At 48.5% G+C, this 24105-nt stretch overlaps 1 protein-coding gene across 1 annotated transcript in view; it reads right to left on the bottom strand.

Annotated features, from left to right (window-relative positions):
* Positions 1-250: 250 nt before the first annotated feature.
* The window catches only part of LOC142579659 (uncharacterized), a 64984-nt gene continuing 41129 nt past the window's right edge, over positions 251-24105 (bottom strand). The window contains exons 3-4 of the mRNA XM_075690117.1: positions 10106-10197; positions 251-448 (exon numbers count right to left, since the gene is read on the bottom strand). Of these exons, the coding sequence (XP_075546232.1) occupies positions 251-448; positions 10106-10197 (290 nt within the window). The remainder of the gene's footprint in view (positions 449-10105; positions 10198-24105) is intronic.

The raw sequence follows: 24105 nt of genomic DNA, 5'->3' as shown, positions 1-24105 counted from the left end.
CATTCGGTGAGTCATTCTGAGAGCGGAAAAAAACGGATATTGGTCGGTAATATTCAGTTCGAGAACACCGCAGTCGCCAGGTGTAATTAGCAAACACGTGGTCGATAAGGGTGTAGATGATCCAGAAATGCATCGAGTGGGGTAGTGTCATATGCGACTATACCGTACCACATATCCCAAGTGCACGTACCGCACCAACCCCATACGTCAATTGCACTATACATGCACTCTCGCTTTATCAGGTGCGGCTTCACCGGCCGATAAGGGGGCTGCTGCACTGCCAACAGATCCGAGCACCTGCAGCTCCAGTCCGGAGGCCGGCCACGGCCACGGCCGAGGGCGCTACGCGGCGTGCGCCAAGCGCCGGCGCATCGTGATCGGCAACCTGGTGGACTTTGAGCGCCGCATCAGCCGGGTGCCATTCATGCAGACCGCCAGGGCCGCCAGCCTGCCGGTATTGTAAAACGGGGAACCAGTCGTCGCTTTGCCTCTGGCTCGTCGCTGTAAACTGAAAGCGCTAAAAATTGACAGAGACGTGCCAGAACACCACAACTCAACGTGCGTACGTTTTTCTTTTTCAATGCGCAAGCATTCTATATGGTTACCTTCCTCGGAAATCTGTCCCTCCGCCCGTCCGCCTGTTTGCAACGCGAGACACGATGCGCTGCATAGGTATACGTAGAGTCATATGGGGGCCTTATGACTACGTACGACAGCGAGTACTGAAGAGGTGTTACGAATATTTACCGTTAATAAAATACTAATATTAATTACGATGAAATTAGTTAGGCCTAAATACGACTTCCTAAGTTAATGAAGGCTAAGGAATCATTATGGAAATCACGATGAAATTAAAAAGAAATTATGGGGCTTTACGTGCCAAAACCACGATCTGATTATGAGGCACGCCGTAGTGGACGACTCCGGAAATTTGGACCACCTGGGGGTACTTTAACGTGCACCTAAACCTAAGTACACGGGTGTTTTCGCATTTCGCCCCCATCTAAATGCGATGAAATTAAGCCCAATGACGAATAATCTAGGGTAATTAAATATAGTGAGGCCAATTAAGCTACATCGATGTTAAAATAAGTCGCCTAATCAAGATGAATTAAGCGTACTTAAGATAACGTAAGGCTAATTTCACTTGAATTACATTCAATTGATTAAGCCTAAGCTGGATTATTTAAGAAGAATTAAAATTATTTAAGTCTAATCATGTTTAATTGCGATTACATTGCTTAATATCAATCAAGATTAATAATGGTAATGATTATTATTTAGCATTACATTATATTTAACCCTAATTCAGATTAGTTACACGATTAAATTAATTTCATTCAATAAGATTAGTTCCGACTAATTAGGTTTACCAATTCGGTAACTGCAACAGGTGATTGCAATACTTCCAGCACATTGCGTCATCCTCGACGTGGTGGTGTGTGTAACTCGGCCACTCAATCAATCATTCGTTGCACGAGTGCAAGATGAGCGACTGGAAACGATGCTTACGCACTATCTGACAAGTCCCACTAGGGAGTTTCTCCAGTGATTTCTTGCGCTTTTCGACGTAGCCATGCAGTAACAAAGAGAACAAACATCCTCTCACATGCATCATCGAGTACATAACCAAGGAACGCGCATGCATTCCAAACATCCGACTTTCAAGTGATAAGTTACGAGGTTCTTCAACACATGGCAATGAGCTGAGTTTGACACAATGTGTAAATCCAGTCATGACCGTCCAGTTACTTGAGATTGAAGAAATCTGAAGATATTTGCGAGTATTATTACCGTAATTATCCGTGAGAATCCAAAAGTGCACTTGCGTACGCACACAAGCACACACGTACACACTTTATACAAATAAATAAATGAATAAATTAATTTAAGAAGTTAAATTATGGGGTTTTACGTGCCAAAACCATGACATGATTATGAGACACGCCGTAGAGAGGGACTCGGGAATAATTTGGACCAGCTGGAGTTCTTTAACGTACACCTAAATCTAAGGATACGGGTGTTTTCGCATTTCGCCCCCATTGAAATACGGCCGCCGTAGCCGGGATTCGATCCCACGACCTCGTGCTTAGCAGCCCAACACCATAGTCACTAAGCAACCGCGGCGGGTCAAATAAATAGATAAATAAATAAATAAGATATAATACGCCTGACAACTGAACATTTTCAAAATGTTGCAGAAATGTGCTATATATAAATATTCAGTGACGATTTAGCGGTAAATGCGAGAGAGATGCGTTACTATTACGTCGCACCTCTTTAAGGTCCCGGACCCATGAATTAAACCGTGTTCATCGCATTGCCAAATGTTATACAGGAGCTCACTCGGCACACGTCCTGCCTCTTCGAGGATAGATGTGCAACTGACAATGGTCTGAAACAGACCACCGTATGTTGCAGGTGTCGAAGGTACGTATGTAGGTCGAAGGTATCGGAAATTTTATGGCCCTTTTCGATACTGGATCGAAGTGCACAGCGTTACTTCGACGGCACTCCATCCCTGGACAGAGAACTCGGGGGAAGCACTCTGCCAGCAGGTTTCGTGGACCTGCAGATCCATGCTGATGCGAGAGAGTTGTCGTCTTTGACGACCTTTCCTGCCGACATGATTTTGAGAGCTGATTACCTACTGTCAGACGACGCGCAGCTCATAAACGAATGTGTGTCGACAAGATCAGGCTGGTTGGACGAACGTTTACGGTCGTGAGAGACAATGTAGCTATCACTTGGATGTTTGTGAAACAACACCTAAAGCCCAAGTTCACCCGGTGGATTATAAAGCTATAAGAATATAACTAGAGCGCGCGACACCGCCCTGGGAGGGACTATAAATCAATTTGCTGACGCTCTGTCAAGCCCGCCTGGCTCCATACTGCAGAAAAAAGACACCGGGAGATGTGGACTAGGACAAACAACTCAGGGCGGCCGCTTATGCAGTCGACACTTGCTTGCAGAGTTTCACGCGCGATTGCAGAGTTTCCCTACGAGATTGCCTACGGTCAGCTACACAACCTGACAGCGATGCTCAGCTGGGAAACGCCCATAAAAGTCGGCTTACCGATGCCGAGAGAAACGGCCTGCCAGTAGATCAGGGAAGAAGCATGTAAGAGCGTTCAGCCTGCACAAAAGACACAAAAACGCTATTTCGATCGCCGGCATCCTGCGGCACCACGGTATCAGGTCGGCGACGAGGTCTGGGTATAGAAAGGCGCACAGACGCCAGGTCAGAAACCTGAAGGACCCTTCATCATCACCGAACACCTCAGTGACAACACTTGGCGTGTAGACCACCCAGAAGATGAAGGAGACCACGACCAACGGCGAAAGAACCATTTTGCTGTCTACATACCACGACTTAAGAAGAGGTTTCGTCGCGCGCTAGAATGAGAAGACAGTTATCTGTGCTGTGATTCGCACCTGTCTACCATGCAGTGTAGCCGAGTGTAAAGTGTAAAGAAAGAAGCAGAACTGAACTGGATAGGAACACGGAGGAAGGAGAAAGAGGAAGTAGAAGTAAACGAGGTTTTCCAGGAGTCAGGAGGCTTTACTTCTCTCTCACTATATTAAATAAACCACGTGACTGGCTTCCCACATTTCACACATATAAACTTTTTATAATTCGACACTCCTAATGCTAACACATTAACAGTCGTGGTCCGGCCAGTTCAGGATCTGGAGCACTTTTTGGAGCAGGAAAAATGGCGTTCTGTAGCAGTTTAGTAGCAGCGACACCAGCATTTTGGAGCAGTTTCAGAGCAGAAAAACTGGTCTTTTTGAAACATTTGGAGTAGTACAGCAGTAATCTGTAGCTATTTGGCGAAGCTTGTTACTACTGTGCAATGAGTAAGTGCTGCCCAAGAGTGAAATAAGACACAAAGCCAACAGCAACCAACTAAGCTTGCTTCCCACAGATGGTATACCATGTACGGTATGTTGCAGGCATAATCATTTGGGTAGGCAAGGAACATAATTTTGTAAATATATAAATGAAATTTTGTAGCCCAAGCGAAAACAAAGATATGCGCCTAGGCACAAGACAGACATAAAAGTACAAATGAGCTAGAACAAGTTGTGCTATCAGGCACAAGACAAAAAGTGATGGTAAATATCTTACGTGTATTCCAAATCACAGCTGTGCTTTGACACGCTTTACCACGCTAGACAAAATTTGTATTACGCCCAATAACAGCGCTAGAAGCTAGACAAGAGACTATGCAATGGCGGTGGAGAACAACGTTCGTACCATCCCGCACGCTCACTTTTGTTGTGAGGTGGTTTGTCGGCTTCCCGTGTGGCCTTTGCGAATAGACACGAGTCGATTCGGCGATAAACCGTAACTTTTGTCACCAATATCCGACCGACCTTTCGAAGCACTACCTTTTACTGCTCCCAAGAACTCAAATTGCCACAAGCACGTCCGAAATAGCTCTGGAGGCCTGCCGGTACAATTATTATGCGTATCTGTGCTCGTACTGTCACAGGAGATGGCGGGTGCACGCGTGTATAATTAAGGAATACATACCGTGTCCCGTGACAATTGCCTCTTCACACTCCTGGTATGTGAATTAGGAAGGAACAGCGCCAACTAAGACGATCACGAGAGGGAGAACGACCCAGCACAAGCACCAGGACGCAGGCGCTTGTCCTTTGTTGTTCTCCCTCTCGTGATCGTCTTAGTTGGCGCTGTTCCTTTCCAATTCAAGTAGGCACCATCTAGCCCAAATGAATGTCGTCCTCCTAATATGCTTCACTGCAATACTTTGTGTATGCTTCACTGCGTAACATTTCTATACTGAGGTGAAGCTAACTTTCGGGAACCGGCATTATGCAACGCGTCATGCTATCCGAGCTTCGAAGCCATTGACAAGCATTACAAAGGCGGAGTCGGCGCCAGTGCTAAGAGCGGCGAATTTTTTAATGAAAAACATGGCACCGAACAGCAAGAAGCTTGGTAGCGAACGTAGAAGTAGCTAGATATAGCGTTGCCGCGGTGGTGCCTACGGCTGCCAGCGGATCTGCGTGCGAGAGCGCCTCTTCGAGCGGCGAGATAATCAAAATGGTGGTGGTGGTGGCTTCGATCAATGCCGTTTCGGACCTGAGGTCATGTCAAAAAGTCCGGAAAATCGGATGGCGAAGGGTGTTTGCGTCTGAAATTTCAGAATTTCTTAAACACTTGCTCTATGGGGCACCGTGGCGGTACCACGAAGGCGTCTGAATGATCGGGGATGTCCGAAAAGAAAAGGCGTCCGGAAAGACGGTCGTTGACTGTAGCTGCATAACCCTACTGAAAACATTGCATTTTCGTAAAAACGCGAGAATACCGCACTTTTACGCAGTTGGCGCAAATGGCACTTGAGTGGGCGCAGCGAGGAGCAGACATGTCTAATTGTAGCAAAATGACGCAAATGGTGCAGCTGGGCCACCAATGCATTAAAAATGCATACCGCCTTAAACCACGTAAGAGGAATCGTGCAAATTTCGCGATTTCGTATACGCCACGATTACAACAGAGCTGATTTGCCAGTTCTTCAGTTCTTTCTGAACGAAAGTGTATGGCGGGATACACGTAGAAGAGAATGTAATTAATCAAAAATAGCGTGTGAAAGACGGAAAGAAGAAGAAAATAAAGAAACAGAACAAAAACTGAACACGTGCGTTATGTATATGTTCCTCCTATCAGTGAACTAACATATTCCAAGTTCATAAAATTCACTTTCCTGGTTTCTAAATGAACCGCACATGCTTACTAGGAAACTATATATTCTTCTTTACTGAAAAATATATATGCCTTCCTTCCGAACGGAACAAATACGCCGGATGGAAGTCGGCGCTCTCGTTGTCTTTCTCGTTGTCACGCTCTCTGCGTGCTCTCGGTCGCACAGTCAAGGAAAAGGGAATCGATCATACTGTGCGACATGCATGCTATCAGAAACTGTTTTACATTGGTTTAAAGAGGAAAAGAATATTCCGCTCGTCCTGTCCACTCCTTCCTCACGTCCTGTCTTAAGACACAGTTCCTTTCCTCCTTAAACACGTCGGACCAACTGGCCCAAGGTTCCCCCCCCCCTCTTGAACTTATTTTACATTGGGTCTGGCCACAGTTTCTAACAGCTGTTCGAAACGGCAATGTATAGGCACTGCGCGCTGCATCGTCGCATCCAGACGGATCAGGGGCGCTATAATGTAAAGCTGCTCCAAACTGTTTCTATCCCATTTATGCAATCAGCCACGATTGGTCAAAAAAAATTTTATGGCTGCCCCCGCTTTGCCTGTCTGTCACGCGATGTCACAAAACCGCGAAAAGTCACCACGTGAAAGTTGATGCATTATTGAAAGGAACAAAATAAAAATAACTATTTATGATTCCACAACTTTTTTCGGCATTAGCACTCGGCTCTTGGTCAAAAGTGTCCAGGCTGCGGCCACTTCGCCTTGCGGTCACGCGACGTCACAAAACTGGGAAAGACTTCCGCCTACCGATCGCTCTGGTACTGCTTACTCGGAGCTGTCGAGGAGAACGGGTGTATTTGCGCATAATAGAAAATTTTACGTGGTAGTATGACTTTGACGAGCGCTTTTGGCACGTATATGACATCGCTTTGTCAACTCTTCTTCACTGAGGACCCGTTTTAGCGGCATTTTTGAGTTTCCGTTGCATGCACGCCGCCGCAATTTTCGACCAGCCACCGCAAGCTAAGCAAGGGGAAGCGGACCAATCCCAGACAGACGCCAACACCACCCTCCTCATCCGGTTATCTACTTTCACGGCGCTAGCTCAGGCCACCGAAACCCTCTCCTGTTCTGCGTGCTCCTCACCTCTTGTCAGCCAAATAGATAAGAAAAACAATGCTATTCGCTGTGAAATCAAACAAAAGTGACCTGTAAAAGAAGGGAGCGTTTGAATGGACGGTTCACACAAATCTGCAGGTCACCGCCCAATGTTTACGTTGGCGGTTACGCAAGTTTGATGTCAGGAAATTGTAATAAGAACAGATTGGAATATTGTTACATTATAGGGCCCCATGGTCCGTATTCATAGACAAGTTCTTACGCAATAATCGGTCATAAGTGCGAACGTCAGCCAGTCATGATATTGGGCATGCTATTAGCGAAGGCAGCCAGCCAATTCAAACAGCACTTACAAACGAAAAGCTTTGTGAATGCGGCACCACATGTGCACATTGTAGACGATAGAAATACACTTCTGTGACGACTGTCAGTATCAAAAATCCAGGATTGAAGACAAAATGATATTTTTACTGACCAAGCTTCGCAGCAGCGCGGATATCAAAATGTGCGCTAGAATGGCCAATACAATTGCTATTTACCAAGCTTTATCAGTCACTGAATGCTCAAACGATACCGTTTTGCCAGAAATCTTGTGCCTTGCTTCAATTTCGAAAAAGAAGTAAAATTTGCAACAAAATGCATTGCTTTCCTAGTGAGCATGTATCCGCCCCGTGGAAGAACGCAACGCGGAAAAGCGTTAACTGGAGGAGCGATGCATTTCACGCACATTTCGAGTCCATATTTTCTTAAACTGGTGCTAAAAACACAGTTTCTTGCCTAAGGTACAGTCTTAGACAAAGGTACACCGTTTGGGATGTATGTCTGCCACAGAAGAATAATCGTCATCTGCCTTGCTTGCGTTTCCTTTCTTGAAAACGCCGTACGCCCGCTACCTTCCTGTCGGCAATGCTATGTCATGCTGATAACGCGCATGCCGTTCGTTACTGGAAAGTACCGAGCTCGCAGCATTAAAGAAAGGAAATGCGGACAAGGCAGATGACGTTTATTGTTGTGTGGCAAGCTACAACCCAAAGGGTGTAATTTTTAGAGTGTACCCTTCACGTATTGGCTGGCTTCAATTATGCAATTATGACATGCCTCATAAAGGCAATAATTAAAATGTGACATAGCTATATTTTGTTCATTATAAGACTACTGTCAATTAGCATGCGAATTTTCATGTCTGCCACTGCTATAAGAAACTTTATCACCAAAAATTACTATTTTGTTTGTAGACCCCTATTTTTAATATTAAGAGGCTTTCGTCGCAGAAGCACGCGATAGAACAAAGCGGCTTTTCTGCAAGTGAGCTAAATTCAAGCCAGGTAAACCAGCTTTACAGGTGGTGACGTTATTTCCAAGTTTGCTTTATTGTGCCGTACTAGACCAAAGAGCGAGCGGTGGCTTCGGTTATCACATATTTGAAAGGTGAAACGCACCACCTGGTTCTTTGTCGATCATCCACGTGTGGCGTGAAAAATTTGACCATCTAGTAATTACAATCACACGAAGCTATGGAAAGCATAGGGGGAAAGTACCACTGTTACTTTAAATTTAAATGTTGAAATAATAAAGAAAGAGGGAAATGAAAGTGGACAAAATGACAACTTGCCGAAGGTGGGAGCCATACCCATACCTTCAGTATCACGCTGCATAGAGCGCTTCACCAATTGAACTATACCACGGCGGCCGTCCTCCCGTTCACTTTCTTCACGGCTGTGCGTGTCTGTGTACTACGCGTGTACATCTATAACCGTGCACGAATAGTTGTCAGCGTTACTCACGACCACGGCAGCGAATGTGGAACATCCTTCCAACCGCAGGCGTCGCACATCGTGCGTGGACTTAGAAGCAGGCAAACTGGCCAATAAGCCCTCGTATGCTAGCTCATGGCTGCCAAAGTGCTAAGGAAGTTTAAAAAGTCTCGCCCAGTTGTTAAATCAAATTTCATTAATTGTGGGGTATTTAATGCCAAAACCACTATATGATTATGAGGCACGCCGTATATAGTGGGGGACTGTGGTGCATTACGTTTGACCACCTGGGTTTCCTTAACATGCACTCAATACACGGTACACGGGCGTTTTTTTTTTTTTTTGCATTTCGCCCTCATCGAAATGCGACCGCCGTGGCTGGGATTGATCCCCCAGAGCAACGCCAAAACCACTGCCCGCTACGGCGGGTCCACGCAGTTGTCGCATGCACCTATAGGAAAGTCAAACTGAAAATATGCCCTTTCTTTTTGTGTACTTCGAACAGGTATTCCCAATCACCTGCAGTATTTTTGCAGCCCACTTTGGCGCGCAACGTAAAACAAGCGACCAACGAATTGCGCCGCCAACTGCAACGACTAACAAAAATATTTGTCAACTAAATTTTTAGCAACCAAATTAGCATACACATTCATATCGCACACTTGAGGTTTACCACTTCCCAAGGCCATTACGTTTGGTAACATTCTCGTTACCTTGACTCTGCGTCAAAGTATCCGTTGCTGGAACCTGCAAGGCCATCGAAGGTCCCCCTCCGCAAAAGTTGCTGCAGCTGAAACGAAACAAGACGTGGATACGTCGTGATTGTGCGCGTGAGGAACAGGGGATAGTTATAACACGCGTTGAAATTAGCTTCCCTGCTGGTGTCCTTACAGAGTTCAATCCCACGTTTCGTGCCTCTGAAGGAAGTAGCCAGAACTCGAAAGAGAGAGAGAGAACGTTTATTCCTACAACTACGCTGTCTGATAAGCTCATATCAGCTGCAGTGCGTCAGTATACGGCTCCATGCACTGATGTTAGCGCATTTTTCTCAAACATCTCTTCCCGCCCCTCCGCACTCACACACACTTTCGTTTATTTATTTAAGCGCCCCTGTTCCCTTTCCCTGTTCTTAGGATAGCATGCCCAGAAAAATAATTGTTGCGCAAACGTAGGCTAAGCGTCTCGTTGTATTCGAACAATTGCTGCCTATGTCCGCGCCGATGTCGCGGCGAAGTCTTCTTGAAAGCGCTGCACCTCGAACCGCCTCCGAATGAAGCGAGGACAGCAGTTTACGGGACGACGATGGCAGAACGGCAGGTGCGCAGACGGAGAGTCGAAAGACGCTGTGTAAAGTCCCAGCGTGAGCACGTGCTTCACAAAGGTGCGTGGTGACAGCGAGCAGCAAATCACCCAGCTAGGCATAACTTCCTTTTTTATTACGTTTGAAAAAAAGAAACAGGTTATTAATATTGTTTGATTTTACACTTTGGTCATGACGAGCATGAAAAAAAGGCGTAATAGTATTCTAGAAATTCATTTACCAGGTCGACGGCATCTTCGTTAAGAAAACTTGGCACTCGTGTTGGCGAGGTGAGGCATGTGGAGCGCTTTTTGTCGACGGATGTGGAAGGACCTGGAAAGAAGTAATAGTGTCAGCGCTAACGTTCGCAAATGTCATTCTGTGCTTAAAATCAGTCGTCTTGTCGGCGTTGGAAGTTGACCAAATATCGATACGCCGGTTGGGCTACGGTAAAACAACAAATGAGGCAGTGCAGGGAGACACGGGTCGGGCTTGTTTTGAAGTCAGAGAAGCACAGAGCAAGGTTAGTTTTGGAGAAAGTCTCGGTAACATAGGTGAAAATAAATGGGCGGATAAAGCGCAGGAGTATCTGTACCTCAAAAGCGCTTTCACAGAATGGAGGAAGCGGTGAATAAAGTTGGCTTCCAGAATTGAAAGTGTAACTAGACCAATCAGGGGTCATCAAAAATAAAGTGTGAGAAACAGAGACAGTAAATTGGATGCAAAACATGGAAACAAAGAAGACCACGGAGATTTACAGGGGCTAAAAAGAATTTAGAAAGGAAAATCTGTGCGTTAATACAAAGGGCAGTGCCTTGCTATTTGAGGCCTGAGCAGCTTTCCCAAGGACAAAAACATACCGAAGCAAATATTCGCAACACGTGGAGGCACGTGTGTGCTGGAGAAAAAATTCGGGTGCAACTCAGCACATCCTAATTAAATGTGAAGCTATTCACTCAGCGAGACCTGCAGGAAACGTCAACCTTCCAGAAGCACTGGAATTTAAGGTGGCTGGAAGCATTAAACGGTCAGCAGTCGAGATAAGCAAGACAGGTTTACAGTATTGGTGGAAGAAAAAAAAACAGGGAAGAAATTGATAGGACCGGATTCGTTACAGGCACAGGTAACTATACAAGGTATAGTATAGAAATAACTCCCTGAAATGCCCCCCCCCCTGCTACAATGCCCTTGTGGCGCTGCAGGTATTCGCATAAATAAATGTAGAGGTTAGAAGGAAGAGAGAAAAAAATAAGTGGACGTACAAAATGCTACACTGATATCTACAGATTACTTGATTAACTCAAGCAAGCTAGATGATTATTTGTCTTGGCCGCATTTCGAAGGGGATGCCAATAGATCATCATCGTCAAAATATGTTGAGAGAAAACCACATTAGGAACGTTTAACAGTAGAATTTCTTGGCAGAATGAGCAAAATGAGATATTGCACGATAAATATAGTGAAAGACTAGTGTGACAAAGCTAGCACAATAAAAGTTTTTTTTTTGTGCTTCTATAGCCCAAATAAGAAATAAATATATCTGCATGAGAACGAACTGCGGTCAAGAGGGAGAGCGTACAAAACTGCATAGTGATCACGTCAACTTTAATAAACCTAGGTTTGTTGACAAGGAAAATTAGTCTCTGGGATGTACCCCTATTAAAGCGGGTATATCTTGCTGCTGCAACTTAGGGCCAATTTCTCCAAGTCCCTAAGCGCGCGAGGAGATATACAGCAATCTGACCTCAATCCCAAGGTTTATAAATAATAGTTGCTGACAAAAACCAAACGAGTTCTGAAAAAGGCAGGAGCGACCCTGTAGCTGACCCTCCACTTTACGTTGCCTTCCAGCAGCCCATCGAATACTAATGCACTTGATACGTTCAAGAACCCCCGTTATGTTACCGAACAACGGGCTTCCCCGAAAGCAGGGGTTCCCAAACTCATGGCCTTGTGGAACCCAATCTGCCTTTCCAATGTGCTGCCCCCCCCCAACACGCACGCAGGCACGCACGCACACTTTTTCCCCACCGATGTACTTATACACGGGCTCCCGATGATAGTTACGATGAAACAATTGAACGGCTTAAAAATGAGAACAGAAGAAGTGCACAAATTATGTCATAATATAAACAGGGTAATCAATCATTGTGCGCCTTAGTGCCGATATACACCTCCGTACCTTTACCGCAGATGCGCCTGCATCATGTAGTTACAATACGCCGAAGACCATTGTCATACGTTAACAAGTCGACACGCCGTTAGATTCGAAAGTTACTTTCAGCTTGCAGGACACAAAAGTTCATTCACGTTCAGACCAAGCTGCGCGCACGAATGAATTGCGTCTAGCGCGGACACTATGGGCCCCCGAATCGCACAGCAATGCGTCTTGAGCGCCGCTGCTGCGATTTTCTTTCTCGCAAGGACTACCGAAGTGTGGATGTGGAGATTTTAAAACTTAAATTCAAACTTTAAAAATCCACCGAAGGGGGAATGGATTCGGATTCGTTTTGGCCGCTCGGGGAACCATAAAATGCCGTTCGCGGAATCCATGGGTTCCAGGGAACCGAGTTTTGGTATGCGTGCCCTGAAACATTACATATGCAAGAAGTTGACGTCCTTTTTTTTCTTCTTCACTTTCGCAGCTCACGCTGTCTCCCAGGGGGCGGCGACACACGAAGGACGGAGACAACGGCACCCTGATCGCCACCGCCGCAACAATGACCGTGCTGCTCGCGCTGGTCGTGCTGCTCTTCTTCCTTATGCCCTCAAAATCGCGCTCACCCGAACAGATTCAAGGACGCGAGGCGTTGTGCCGCACTGTGGGTTGCCGCTACTACGCCGAGATCTTGGCGGGCGCGGTAAACGCCACGATAAACCCGTGCGATGACTTCGAGGGTTACGCCTGCTCCAGCTGGGCCCCTTTCGCGCACCCTTACAGCTACGGCATGGCTCCTATGAGTAGCGCTATGGGCTCCTGGTACGAGGGCTTCCGCAACATCTTTCTCGACGGCTCCCGTGAGCAGCGGTTCGGCAGGAAGGTGGACGCCGCGTTCGCATCTTGCATGTTGACCACTCCCGAGGATTCGACGAGGGGAATCAGCGAGCTGAAGGCTTTCATGGGCCAGCTAAGGATCCCATGGCCGGACGCACCGCTGGCAGGTGTCGATCCCTTGGGCGTGATCCTGGACTTGTCGCTCAACTGGCGCCTAGACATTTGGCTCAGTGCGGCGCTTCGCCGATGTCCGCACGGCTGTGCGGCGAGCGGCGGCAGACACATCCTGCTCGATGCCACTAGCTTCTTCACCGTCCGTGTGAACATGCAGCGGGATCTGTCTGCTCTGAAATCTTACATGACGTACTGGAACAGATTTAGTAATGCCTTCTTTGCTCCTGGCTATCCGGACCGCTCCGAGGAACACATCAACCGGATAGCAATGGTGGAAAGGAGCGTCTTTGATCGGTTCCTGCTTGTCGGCAAGAAAATTGCCGTTCAACCGGTGCAATTCGAGCTCGGCAGCATACATCACGTGACGCCGAACATACCGGAATCACGCTGGATTGACCAACTCAGCAGTAATGTGAAAAGTTTGGGCGATTTTCACCGTAATGACAGCGTGACCGTCTGGGACAGAGATCTGCTTTACGCTGTGAATGAAATGTTCGCCAATTACACGAGAGAAGAGCTGCTGGAGCACATATCTTGGACTTTTGTGCAGAACTTTGGCCCACTCGCAGATAGAGAGCTGCTCGTGAAGCAGTATGGAGACAGAAGGACAGCGGCTGCGCACCGGCACATCTTCTGCGCCACGCAGATTGAAATTGCTTACCAGTGGCTGTTCACGTCAACGTACGCTAAGGACCACTTCACTACCCAAACAAGAAACGGCATCGACACTCTCCTGGCCAGCGTGACGCAAGCGGCTGTCGATAAGATTTACAGCGTGGCCTGGGCCGATGACGCTTCGAAGCAGGCACTCGTCGATCACGTCCGAAACGTCACGGTGGTGCTATGGCCAGGCAAGAGTTTGTTAACCGACGCATCAATATACAAGTTGGAAGAATTCCTGTTTGGGGACGAAAACAACCTTTTTGTTCAGCAGTGGATTTGGGCCATGAAGAAATGGCGCAGCCTCCGCGATGATCCCACGTACAGTGAAAGTGATAACAGTCCGCGCAACTACGCGCTTCCGTATTTCAAGTACACGCACGTTCTCAACAGGGTGTCGATCTCTCTGGCCGCGTTATCCAGGCCGTGGTACTACGCCGACGGCACCAAGGCGATGGCGTACGGCACTGTAGGCTTCTCCTTCGCACGCGAACTGGCGAGGTCCTTCGACCCGTTCACAGTGCCGGTCGACATGCGAGGACAGGCGGCGCTGTTCCGGCCGCCGAATGCTTGGGCGGTGGCGTCGAGGCGCCGCGCTTCGTGCCTCAGCCCCTTCTACGGCACGCCCTTTCCCGAGATACCGGCGTTGGAGTTCGCGTACCAAGCGTTCAAGGAATCGGTCGCCAGCAGAAATGACAGCGAACGGAGGATCTCGAGCTCGATCAGCGACGAACAGCTGTTCTTCCTCTCCGCCTGTTTCACGATGTGCAACCTCCCCGAGACGATGGACTCTTACCGCTTGCACTGCAACAAGGCGGTATCGAACTTCGCCCCCTTTGCGCACGCCTTCGGCTGTCGGAATGGGGCACAAATGAATCCTCCCATTAAGTGTCCCTATTTGGACTGCTCGGCGCCAACCTTTTGCTCGCATTTTTAGCTTCTGCCGCCCACCCGTTTTTTTTTTTTTCTTTCCTTGTGCAACGTCCATCGGTGTCGCTCACTTCCGGAGCAAATTACAGATGGATTCACGCCGAGCTCACGATGCGTCGATCCTTCCTTGCGCGAGTTCGATTAAGTCAATGATTAGTGTTCGGGCTCCATTAGCGTTGCCGTGTTTCTGAAGTCGTCGACGAAATCGTTTTTGCACTTGCAATACTGACAAAGTTCATGCACCTTTTGTTTTCTTTCTCTCAGATGAGCCAGGAGGGGCCGCCGCATGTATTATAATTTGCACTTTTTTTGTTCCCTACTTACACACAGTGAGCTTTACAAATGCCGTCAGTCTTCGAGTGCCAACATTTTACTTTTGTGTGCGTGCAGGTGTGCGTGTGCGTGTTGAGCTATCAATTCAGGAGTAACTCAGCTCTATTTTAGTTTCTTTACTCCAGTGGCAGGCATTAATATTTTTCCTCATTTCATGGAAATGCCGTAATGAGCTATTGCGCGAACAAAACCTTTTCCACTGAACTGCACGAGATGTATGCGAATGGGCTGTAGCGCGATGCAATTAGATATCTATTAATTAGACTTGCTGCAGAAGAAAAACGAACCAGATGCGTTGTTCACAATGACAGATGACAGAACCGGGGCACGACCAGGCACGTTCCGTTAAATAGAAAAGAAAGAAGGAAACTTTCCCTTGGAGGAAAATAAATATCACCCGAACTTGGGGATAAAAATGAAGGAACTTGTCTCTCTAAGGCCGCGCTATTTATTCTTTCGATTCCATGAATCGTAACTATCGTCGAGCAATACGTTCACACTTCTTAGGGAAATTTGCGGTCAATATCTCAGTGTAAAGGTAAAAAAAAAAATCAGAGCCCTTCCGCTATGTGAAGATGGAAGACCAGCGAAGCTGAAGCTGTATTGCTCAATAGCTATATTAAGTTCTGTATGCTGGTTATGCTAGATTAGTTGAATAAAGGCAAGAACATAACTTCGTTGTTTGTTCCGTCTTTTTTATTATTTATTTATTTATTTATTTATTTATTTATTTATTTATTTATTTATATTTCTAGTTTTTCTTTTTTTATATAGATATACACTGATTTCGACACGCATCGTCATGGACTAGCGTTTGGGCAACAGCGTTCATCGCTCCGGCGCATTGTTTTTGTCAATATTATAACTTCGTTGTTTGTTTTCTTTTTTCTTTCTTTCTTTTTTAACACGGGTAGGACATTAGGCAATATAATAACAAAAGTTTGGTGGCGCAACCCACCGCCCCGTTCCAAAGGGGACGCTCATAGAATCCATCCATCCATCCATCGTTATAAGCTCATGGTGCATGCCTTTTTAATAAAAAAAAGAACCTACATAATTTAACTTCACTCATTCCTCGTACTCATGCATTGATTTGGCCATTGGCTCTACCTCACTCATTCATGACGTGGAATGGGAAGTAATAAAAAATCCACTACGGAGTGACTACTTCCCCATAATGCTTATCTAGCAACAGGACTGTTCACCACGTATGACTCGGTGGAAGCTAGGAACGGCTGACTGGAAACAGCTTAATGAATCAACTTAACACGAGATTTCATCTGTGATCTTAGTATAGATGACGCAGTAAGGTATTTTGCAGCTTTTATTGTCGACGCCGCAGAAAAATCTATTTCTCAAACAAATGATCGTTCAAGTAAGCGACGTGTTCCATGGTGGAATGAAGCGTGCATACAGGTACGAAAGAAGCAAAACAAGACATTGGACATACTGCGTCGATCGCCAACTGCAAAAAATCTCGTAGAATTTAAACACATCAAATTGCAAGGAAGGCAGATGAGGCGACAGGTAAGGAGAACGAGCTGGGAGAGATTTTTCAAACATAAATTACTACACGCAGGAAGCGAAAGTTTGGAATGAGCTCGGAAGGCTTAACGGGCAGCAAACCCAGCCATTACCCTTGGCCGATGATCAAGGAAAAAATTGGAGGACGCTTAAGCTTCGCCTTCAAGAGTGGAACGCGACAGCGTTCCCGTCGACCCGCCAAAGGGTGTAAGACAATGGGCTACGGCGCAGCGACTACGCGCCCCGAATCGGACGCGGTGAGCGTCGAGCAACGCAGCGTTCGGCGCGACAACGAAATGTGCGCCTGAGCAAGCGACGCACGCCTGAGCCTTAGAAACAGCTCGTTTCTAAGGCAACACCGCGTTCACTAGAGGCGCTTTTGTACCGCTTTGAAGCATCGAACTCGTGGCTCAGTGGTAACGTCTCCGCCTTACACTCCGGAGACCCTGGTTCGATTCCCACTCAGCCCATCTTGGAAGTTATTTTTTATTTATGAAGTGCCTGCCGTGATTTATCGCTCACGGCCAACGCCGCGGACGCCGACACCGACGCCGACGACACCGGCTTTTCTGCGACACGAGCTCCTTAACGCTATCGCGTTAATACCTTGAAAGAGCAGGCAGGCGCCCTTGGCGAGCACTTTGACGTGGCTCCACCATTGACTGCACCGTCCCGTGCACGCATGCACTAGGTCACACTAATGTTCCTGTATATGCTCCCGCAGGGAGCAGAGTTGCGCATAACTTTTCCGGTGCCGCTCGCACCGCTATTCGTCGAGCGCTATCCCGTTGTACAAAAATGACGTCAAATGTTCAACTGCGCCGCGGCGAAGCCAACTTTACGGGCGCAGCGCCGACTCCTTTCTTCCAGTGCCATCGAAATTGCAATCAGTGGACCGTCGAGCGTGCGTTGCACCGATCGGCTCCGTGTTGCAGGTACGGTGTTCGATGATATTAAGGTAATGACTTAGGTGAAGTGGCACGAAACACATCATTTTGAAACTTGTATTCCACTATGACGGGGTGCAGCGCACCAAAAATTAAACTGCACAAATTGCACGGAAGGTGGCAAAGATTTTTACGCGGTGCCGTGCGGACGGACGAGACCGGCCAGCTCCGAAAGGGACCAGGATATGCGAGGTGCGTTCGCCTTGTTTACAGAGGTGAGTTCGGCTTGTTTACACTAAAGCAGCATTTATATCGAGTAACACTCCTGTACACGCTGAAATGCGTACGTCTGGCATGAGAGGTTATTCACTTGCGCAATTTTTGGAGTATACGTGCAGCGCAACACAGATGCGGGACGAGGAATGTACGACAAGTCCGTGTCGCGCTGCACATATACGCTGTTTTGAATCGCACCGCTGGTACGATCTGTTGGGAACTCGGCGCTGACGCCCGTGGTTGTACCTGGGTCGCAAGCCCCAAGGGTAGCGTTGGCCTGGCGGCCTGGGGTACAACTGGAAGCATCCGAAGGTCCCGGCAAAGCATGAGTCGACTGGTAACAACAAAACAACTTGTTTATTTTAACATCGCAAAGAGTTGGTGGTCAGGTTGACCGAAGTAGAGAGACGGGAGAGCACTTTACTCAACAGAAGAAATCGGAGCCCTCCCTTTGGCGTCCGGGGCAGCTGTTTTTATACTCTCGCAGTTGAGGGCAAGAAGGAACCCCTCAAAAGACGAGCACGTGAATGTACAATGGGCTAATGGTGACGCACACTGTCGTAGCGATGCCGTAGCACCATGTCGAGCACGATCTCGTAGCACCCTGTCGTAGCGCTGCCGTAGCACCATGTCGAGCACGATCTCGTAGCACCCTGTTGTAGCGCTGCCGTAGCACCATGTCGAGCACGATCTCGTAGCACCCTGTTGTAGCGCTGCCGGTCGGGCACAATGACTGTAATGAGAGGATGATCCCTGCTTTCGCTTCGCCTGGTTCAGGCACAATGACTGGAATGCGAGGGTGATCCTTTGCGGTCGCATCGCCGCAGTCGCGCCTGGAAACACCTGGCGATGAGCGTTGCGGCGACGACGATCGGGCCAAAAATGTCTGCCGCCCCGCCGCAGTCGCGCCGGCAAAACCACGTGTCGCAGGCGAATCGCAACAGACCGCCCCGCCGGGGGAAGGAGATCCCGATGGACAGGGGACTGCATCCGCTGTCCGGAGGGATGTCGCTCGATGATGCACATAACCGAAGTCGGGCGTCCCTCGACGTTTCTTGAGCGCAGCGCACAGAGAAGGCCTCGTTCTCTCGTTCAGGTTCGCACGGGACACTGCAAAGTGACTTAGGGAGAGTTCACATTTTTGTTCTCGTTCCCGGCAAGCGTTAGAACTACGCTGAAACTCAACCGCTCAGTCAGCAAGCACGGCACAACCCTCACTAAGCCCTGCCAGGCTCTTTCCCCTTTTTATACCACTGCCTAGTTCCTTACAGTAGTCTAGCATCACTCAGAACGCGTCCACAAATTGGAAAATTGCACTAGAAAGCATATCATCACTTTGAAACACTAAACAAAAGCAATATGTTAAAAAAAATCCTGCCTCAGGAAGAAAAACATCAGTAACAAACAATTTTGAGGCTGATTCCTACGTTAGGGGCTTCGACTTAAGCCATCGGCGTTACCGTTGAGACTCCCCTTTTTGTAACGCACCTCAAAGGAATATTGTTGTAAAGCGAGGCTCCAGCGCAGGAGGCGGCCATTTTTGGGAGAGATGGTCTGCAGCCATTGGAGAGGGCAGTGATCCGTCTCAATGATAAACCTCGAGCCGGCTAGATAGCATGACAATTTCTGAACGGCCCACACGAGACACGCACACTCTTTCTCGGTGGCGCTATACGCCTGCTCACGACTGGTCAGCTTACGACTAGCATACAGGACGGGGTGTTCTACTTCTCCATTTTCCCGTTGGCACAGTACAACGCCCATGCCTCGCTCACTAGCATCGCACTGAACAATGAACCCTTTTGTATAGTCTGGCGATCGTAGCACAGGCTGGTTTGTTAGGGCACTCTTTAGGGCGCTAAAAGCTCTTTCCTTTGTCTCGTCCCAGACGACTGTTTGAGGCTCTGTTTTTCTTAGAGCATCCGTCAGGGGAGCCGCGATATCAGAGTACCTAGGGATGTACCTCTGATAGTAGCCGGCGACACCCAAGAACGACCGAATATCGGTCTTGGTGCGCGGTTGCGGAAAGTCTCGCACAGCGGCCACTTTTATTTCAGAGGGGCGGCGACGACCCTGACCAATCACGTGACCGAGGTAGACAACCTCGGCCTGTGCTAACTGGCACTTAGGAGCCTTGACTGTCAAGCCCGCTTCGCGCAGGCGGGTTAGCACTGCCCGCAAGTGTGCCATATGCTCAGACCAGGATGCGGAGAATATCGCTACGTCGTCTAGATACGGTAAAGCGAATTCTTGCTGTCCCCGCAACACTTTATCCATGAGACTTGAAAAACAGTATGGCGCGTTCTTCAAACCAAAACTCAACACTTTAGGACGGAATGTTCCCATTGGTGAAATGAACGCCGCATACCTACTAGCCTCTTCTGTAAGTGGAACCTGCCAATAACCCCTGACAAGATCTAGGGTGGAAATAAACTGAGCGCTACTAACCTTCTCAAGGCGCTCCTCGATGTTAGGGATCGGATAAATTTGATCCTTAGTGATGGAATTAAGCCTGCGGTAGTCGACGCAAAGACGAGGTTCCTTGCCCGGTACCTCAACTAAAATCAAAGGGGAGGTATAATCACTCTCACCTGCCTCAATAACACCGAGCTGTAGCATTTTCTTTACCTCAGCCTCCATAATATCGCTCTGGCGGGGTGACACCCGATACGCCTTGGATCGTACTGGCTCTGTGGAGGTAAGTTCTATATCATGAGTAAGTACAGAAGTCCTACCAGGCCTCTCAGAGAACAGACCTTGAAACTCTTGTAATAGCTGGTGTAGTTCGGTTTTCTGCTCGGGCGACAGCGGTGCTTTACTGATAAGGTCACTAATGACTTGACCGGTGTCTTCCCTGTTCGTCACTGAGCCTAGTCCCGGAAGCTCGACCGGAAGCTCTTCAGGAACGTTTACCATCATGCACACCACTGCTTCCCTTTGTCTATAAGGTTTGAGCAGATTACAGTGGTAAACTTGCTGTGCTTTCCGCTTTCCTGGCAGACTTACCACGTAGTTAACGTCCGACAGTTTCTGAACAATTCGCGCTGGGCCCTCCCACTGCACGTCTAGTTTGTTGTTTAGCGATGTGCGCAATATCATGACCTCATCGCCCACCTCAAAACGACGGGCCCTGGCTGTCCGATCATAATAAACCTTGGCCCTCTGCTGGGCCTTTGTCATTGCTTCACCTGACAACTCCTGTGCCCTTCTTAAGCGTTCGAGGAGCTTAAGTACGTACTCCACCACGACTGGGTCGTCGCCCCTGCCTTCCCATGATTCTCGAAGCATGCGAAGCGGAGATCGAAGCGAGCGACCGTACACCAGTTCAGCTGGCGAAAACCCCGTAGCCGCATGCGGCGCGGTCCTTAAAGCAAACATCACCCCAGGCAGACACAGCTCCCAGTCAGTTCGATGTTCAAAACACAACGCTCTCAACACGCGCTTCATGACGGAGTGGAGCTTCTCAACGGAATTCGACTGTGGGTGGTACACTGAGCTGTGTACCAGCTTTACCCCACACCTTTCGAGAAAAGTTGTCGTCAAAGCGCTAGTAAACACTGCGCCCTGATCTGATTGGATTTCCGCAGGAAAACCAACTCGCGCAAATATGGACAGTAGTGCATTAACTATCTCAACTGAGCTGAGTTCTTTAAGCGGCACTGCTTCAGGGAACTTTGTCGCTGGGCAGATCACAGTCAAAATGTGTCTGTACCCCGTGGCTGTTACCGGCAGAGGTCCCACAGTATCAATAACGAGCCGTCTAAAAGGCTCCGTAATGATAGGTACCAATTTCAACGGCGCCCTTGATTTGTCCCCTGGTTTGCCCACCCGCTGACAAGTGTCACATGTCCTCACGAAATGGTCTGCGTCCCGAAAACACCCTGGCCAATAGTACTCTTGCAAGAGACGGTCCTTAGTTTTCTTAACTCCTAGGTGTCCGGACCACGAACCCCCGTGTGACAAGCGCAACAGATCCTGACGATAGCATTGAGGCACGACCAGCTGATCGAACTCCACTCCTCGGCGGTCTAGATACTTCCGGTACAGGACTCCACCTCTTTCCACAAAACGCGCAGTTTTCCTGGCGATACCTTCTTTGACATTGCAGCGCACGTTTTCCAGGCTGCCATCCTTTTTTTGCTCGGCTATCAAAGCCGTCCGGCTGACTTTTAGCAACCTATCAAGTCCGTCTGACGTAGGCGCGATGAGCAAATCAGTAGATAGCTCTTCTAACTTTCCCGCGTCGGGCGTTTCCTCTCCAGTATCTGGCGCCTTTAACGTTACAGACTCAAGTTTATTCAGTTCGGGCGTGCTCTGAATATCGGCTTGCTGCGCCTCTGACCCTTTTTCATTGTTCGATAACGTCGGCCCCGCAACTACCGCCTTTGCAGCGAGCTCCCGAACCTTCGATCTGGTTAAGGCCTGAACACTAGCTTCACCAAACAAAAGCCCCTTCTCGCGCAGGAGGTGATCGGACCTGTTTGAAAATAGGTACGGGTACTGGGGTGGCAGCATAGATGACACTGCCGCCTCTGTCTCAAGCGCTCCGAAAGGTCCTTCAATAAGCACTTTTGCTACCGGCAGACACACGCTATGAGCTTCCACGGCTTGCTTGATCCACGCGCACTCGCCCGTGAACATATGGGGTTCTACGTAAGACGGGTGAACTACATCCATCGTAGCTGCGGAATCGCGAAGCACTCGGCACTCTTTCCCGTTCACGAAGAGGTCTCGCATGTAAGGCTCGAGAAGCTTCATGTTCTCGTCAGTGCTGCCTATTGAAAAAAACACAACTTTTGGTGTTGTTTCCGGACACTGCGCCGAAAAGTGACCCGGCTTCTGGCACGTATAACAAACGCGCGCTTGCCTCATCTCGAACCGCTTTCTGCGTTCGGCTTCGGCTGCCGCCGTCTCCTTAGGTTCGGTCGCACTGCTTCCACTCGCATCCGCACTACGCGTGTTCCCCTTTGCTCTCATGGGTGTGAACTTCGGCCTCTCAAACTTCGAGCCAAATTCACCCTTTTGACCGTCCTTAGCTCCGCGAGCCCGACGCGTCACAAACTCCTCGGCTAGCTCAGCGGCTTTAGCCACCGTACAAACGTCTGGCCTATCCAAGACCCAGTATCGCACGTTCTCCGGTAACCGACTATAAAACTGTTCTAGCCCGAAGCACTGCAGAACTTTATCGTGGTCACCGAACGCTTTCTCTTCTTTGAGCCACTCCTGCATGTTTGACATAAGCCTATACGCAAACTCTGTATATGACTCACTTCTGCCTTTCTCATTTTCCCGAAACTTCCGACGGAACGCCTCCGCAGACAGCCGGTACTTTTTTAGAAGACTCGATTTCACTGCGTCGAAATCCTCTGCCTCCTCTCTATCCAAGCGAGCGACTACGTCGGCCGCCTCGCCGGGTAACAAAGTGAGCAAGCGCTGTGGCCACGTTTCCCGAGAGAACCCCTGCTTCTCGCACGTTCGCTCAAAGTTAACCAGGAACAAACCAATGTCCTCTCCAAGCTTAAACGGCCGCATCAGGTCAGTCATTTTGAACAATACTCGTTCTCCTGCACCGTGTGCCTGACTTCCATTACGAGCGCGTTCCATCTCTACCTCAAGACGCTTCATTTCCAAAGCGTGTTGACGGTCACGCTCTTCTTTTTCTTTCTGCTCTTTAAGTTCGCGCTCCTGTTTCTCTTTTTGCTCTTTAAGTTCGTGCTCCTGTTTCTCTTTTTGCTCTTTAAGTTCGCGCTCCTGTTTCTCTTTTTGCTCTTTAAGTTCGCGCTCCTGTCTTTTTGACCTCTCCTCAATAGTCTCAAGGCATTCCGACAGCTCGTCATCCTCAGCCTCTAACTCAAGAATAGCCTTTAGCAGTTCTGGTTTTCTGAGTTTGTCCGAGACATCCAGACCCAACTCTCTTGCAAGCTCCAACAATTTCGGTTTGCGCAACGACTTCAAATCCATGGCTGCTCTGAATGCTGCTTTCTCTACTGCTTACTATTGTCTTGCCGCAAACTAACCCGGCAGCAACGACAACCACAATTACCAGCTCTGTTTCTGACACTAACAAAAAGCCTGGCAAAGCTCAGAAGAAGAAAGTCCCGCACTCACCAAACCTCGCAGGCAGGAATTCCGCGCAGTCGTTCCGCTGCAGGCAACCAGTCGTCACACAGGGCTCGTTGCACTGCTCCCGGATCGTCGTTGAGCTGCTCAGCATACAGTCAACTGCATCTCTTCGCTGCTGGCCTCCGTTGTCGCGATCTCACCGCTGGCAGACAGTTGTTTGAAGTCGTAGGCGATCTCACCGCTGCCAACCAGATGTTTTGAATCGCACCGCTGGTACGATCTGTTGGGAACTCGGCGCTGACGCCCGTGGTTGTACCTGGGTCGCAAGCCCCAAGGGTAGCGTTGGCCTGGCGGCCTGGGGTACAACTGGAAGCATCCGAAGGTCCCGGCAAAGCATGA

Source organism: Dermacentor variabilis, chromosome 1 (assembly GCF_050947875.1).
Source record: "Dermacentor variabilis isolate Ectoservices chromosome 1, ASM5094787v1, whole genome shotgun sequence".
NCBI lineage: Eukaryota > Metazoa > Arthropoda > Arachnida > Ixodida > Ixodidae > Dermacentor > Dermacentor variabilis.
The sequence above is the reverse complement of the archived record's forward strand: the minus strand, read 5'-3'. Positions and strand labels throughout refer to the sequence as shown.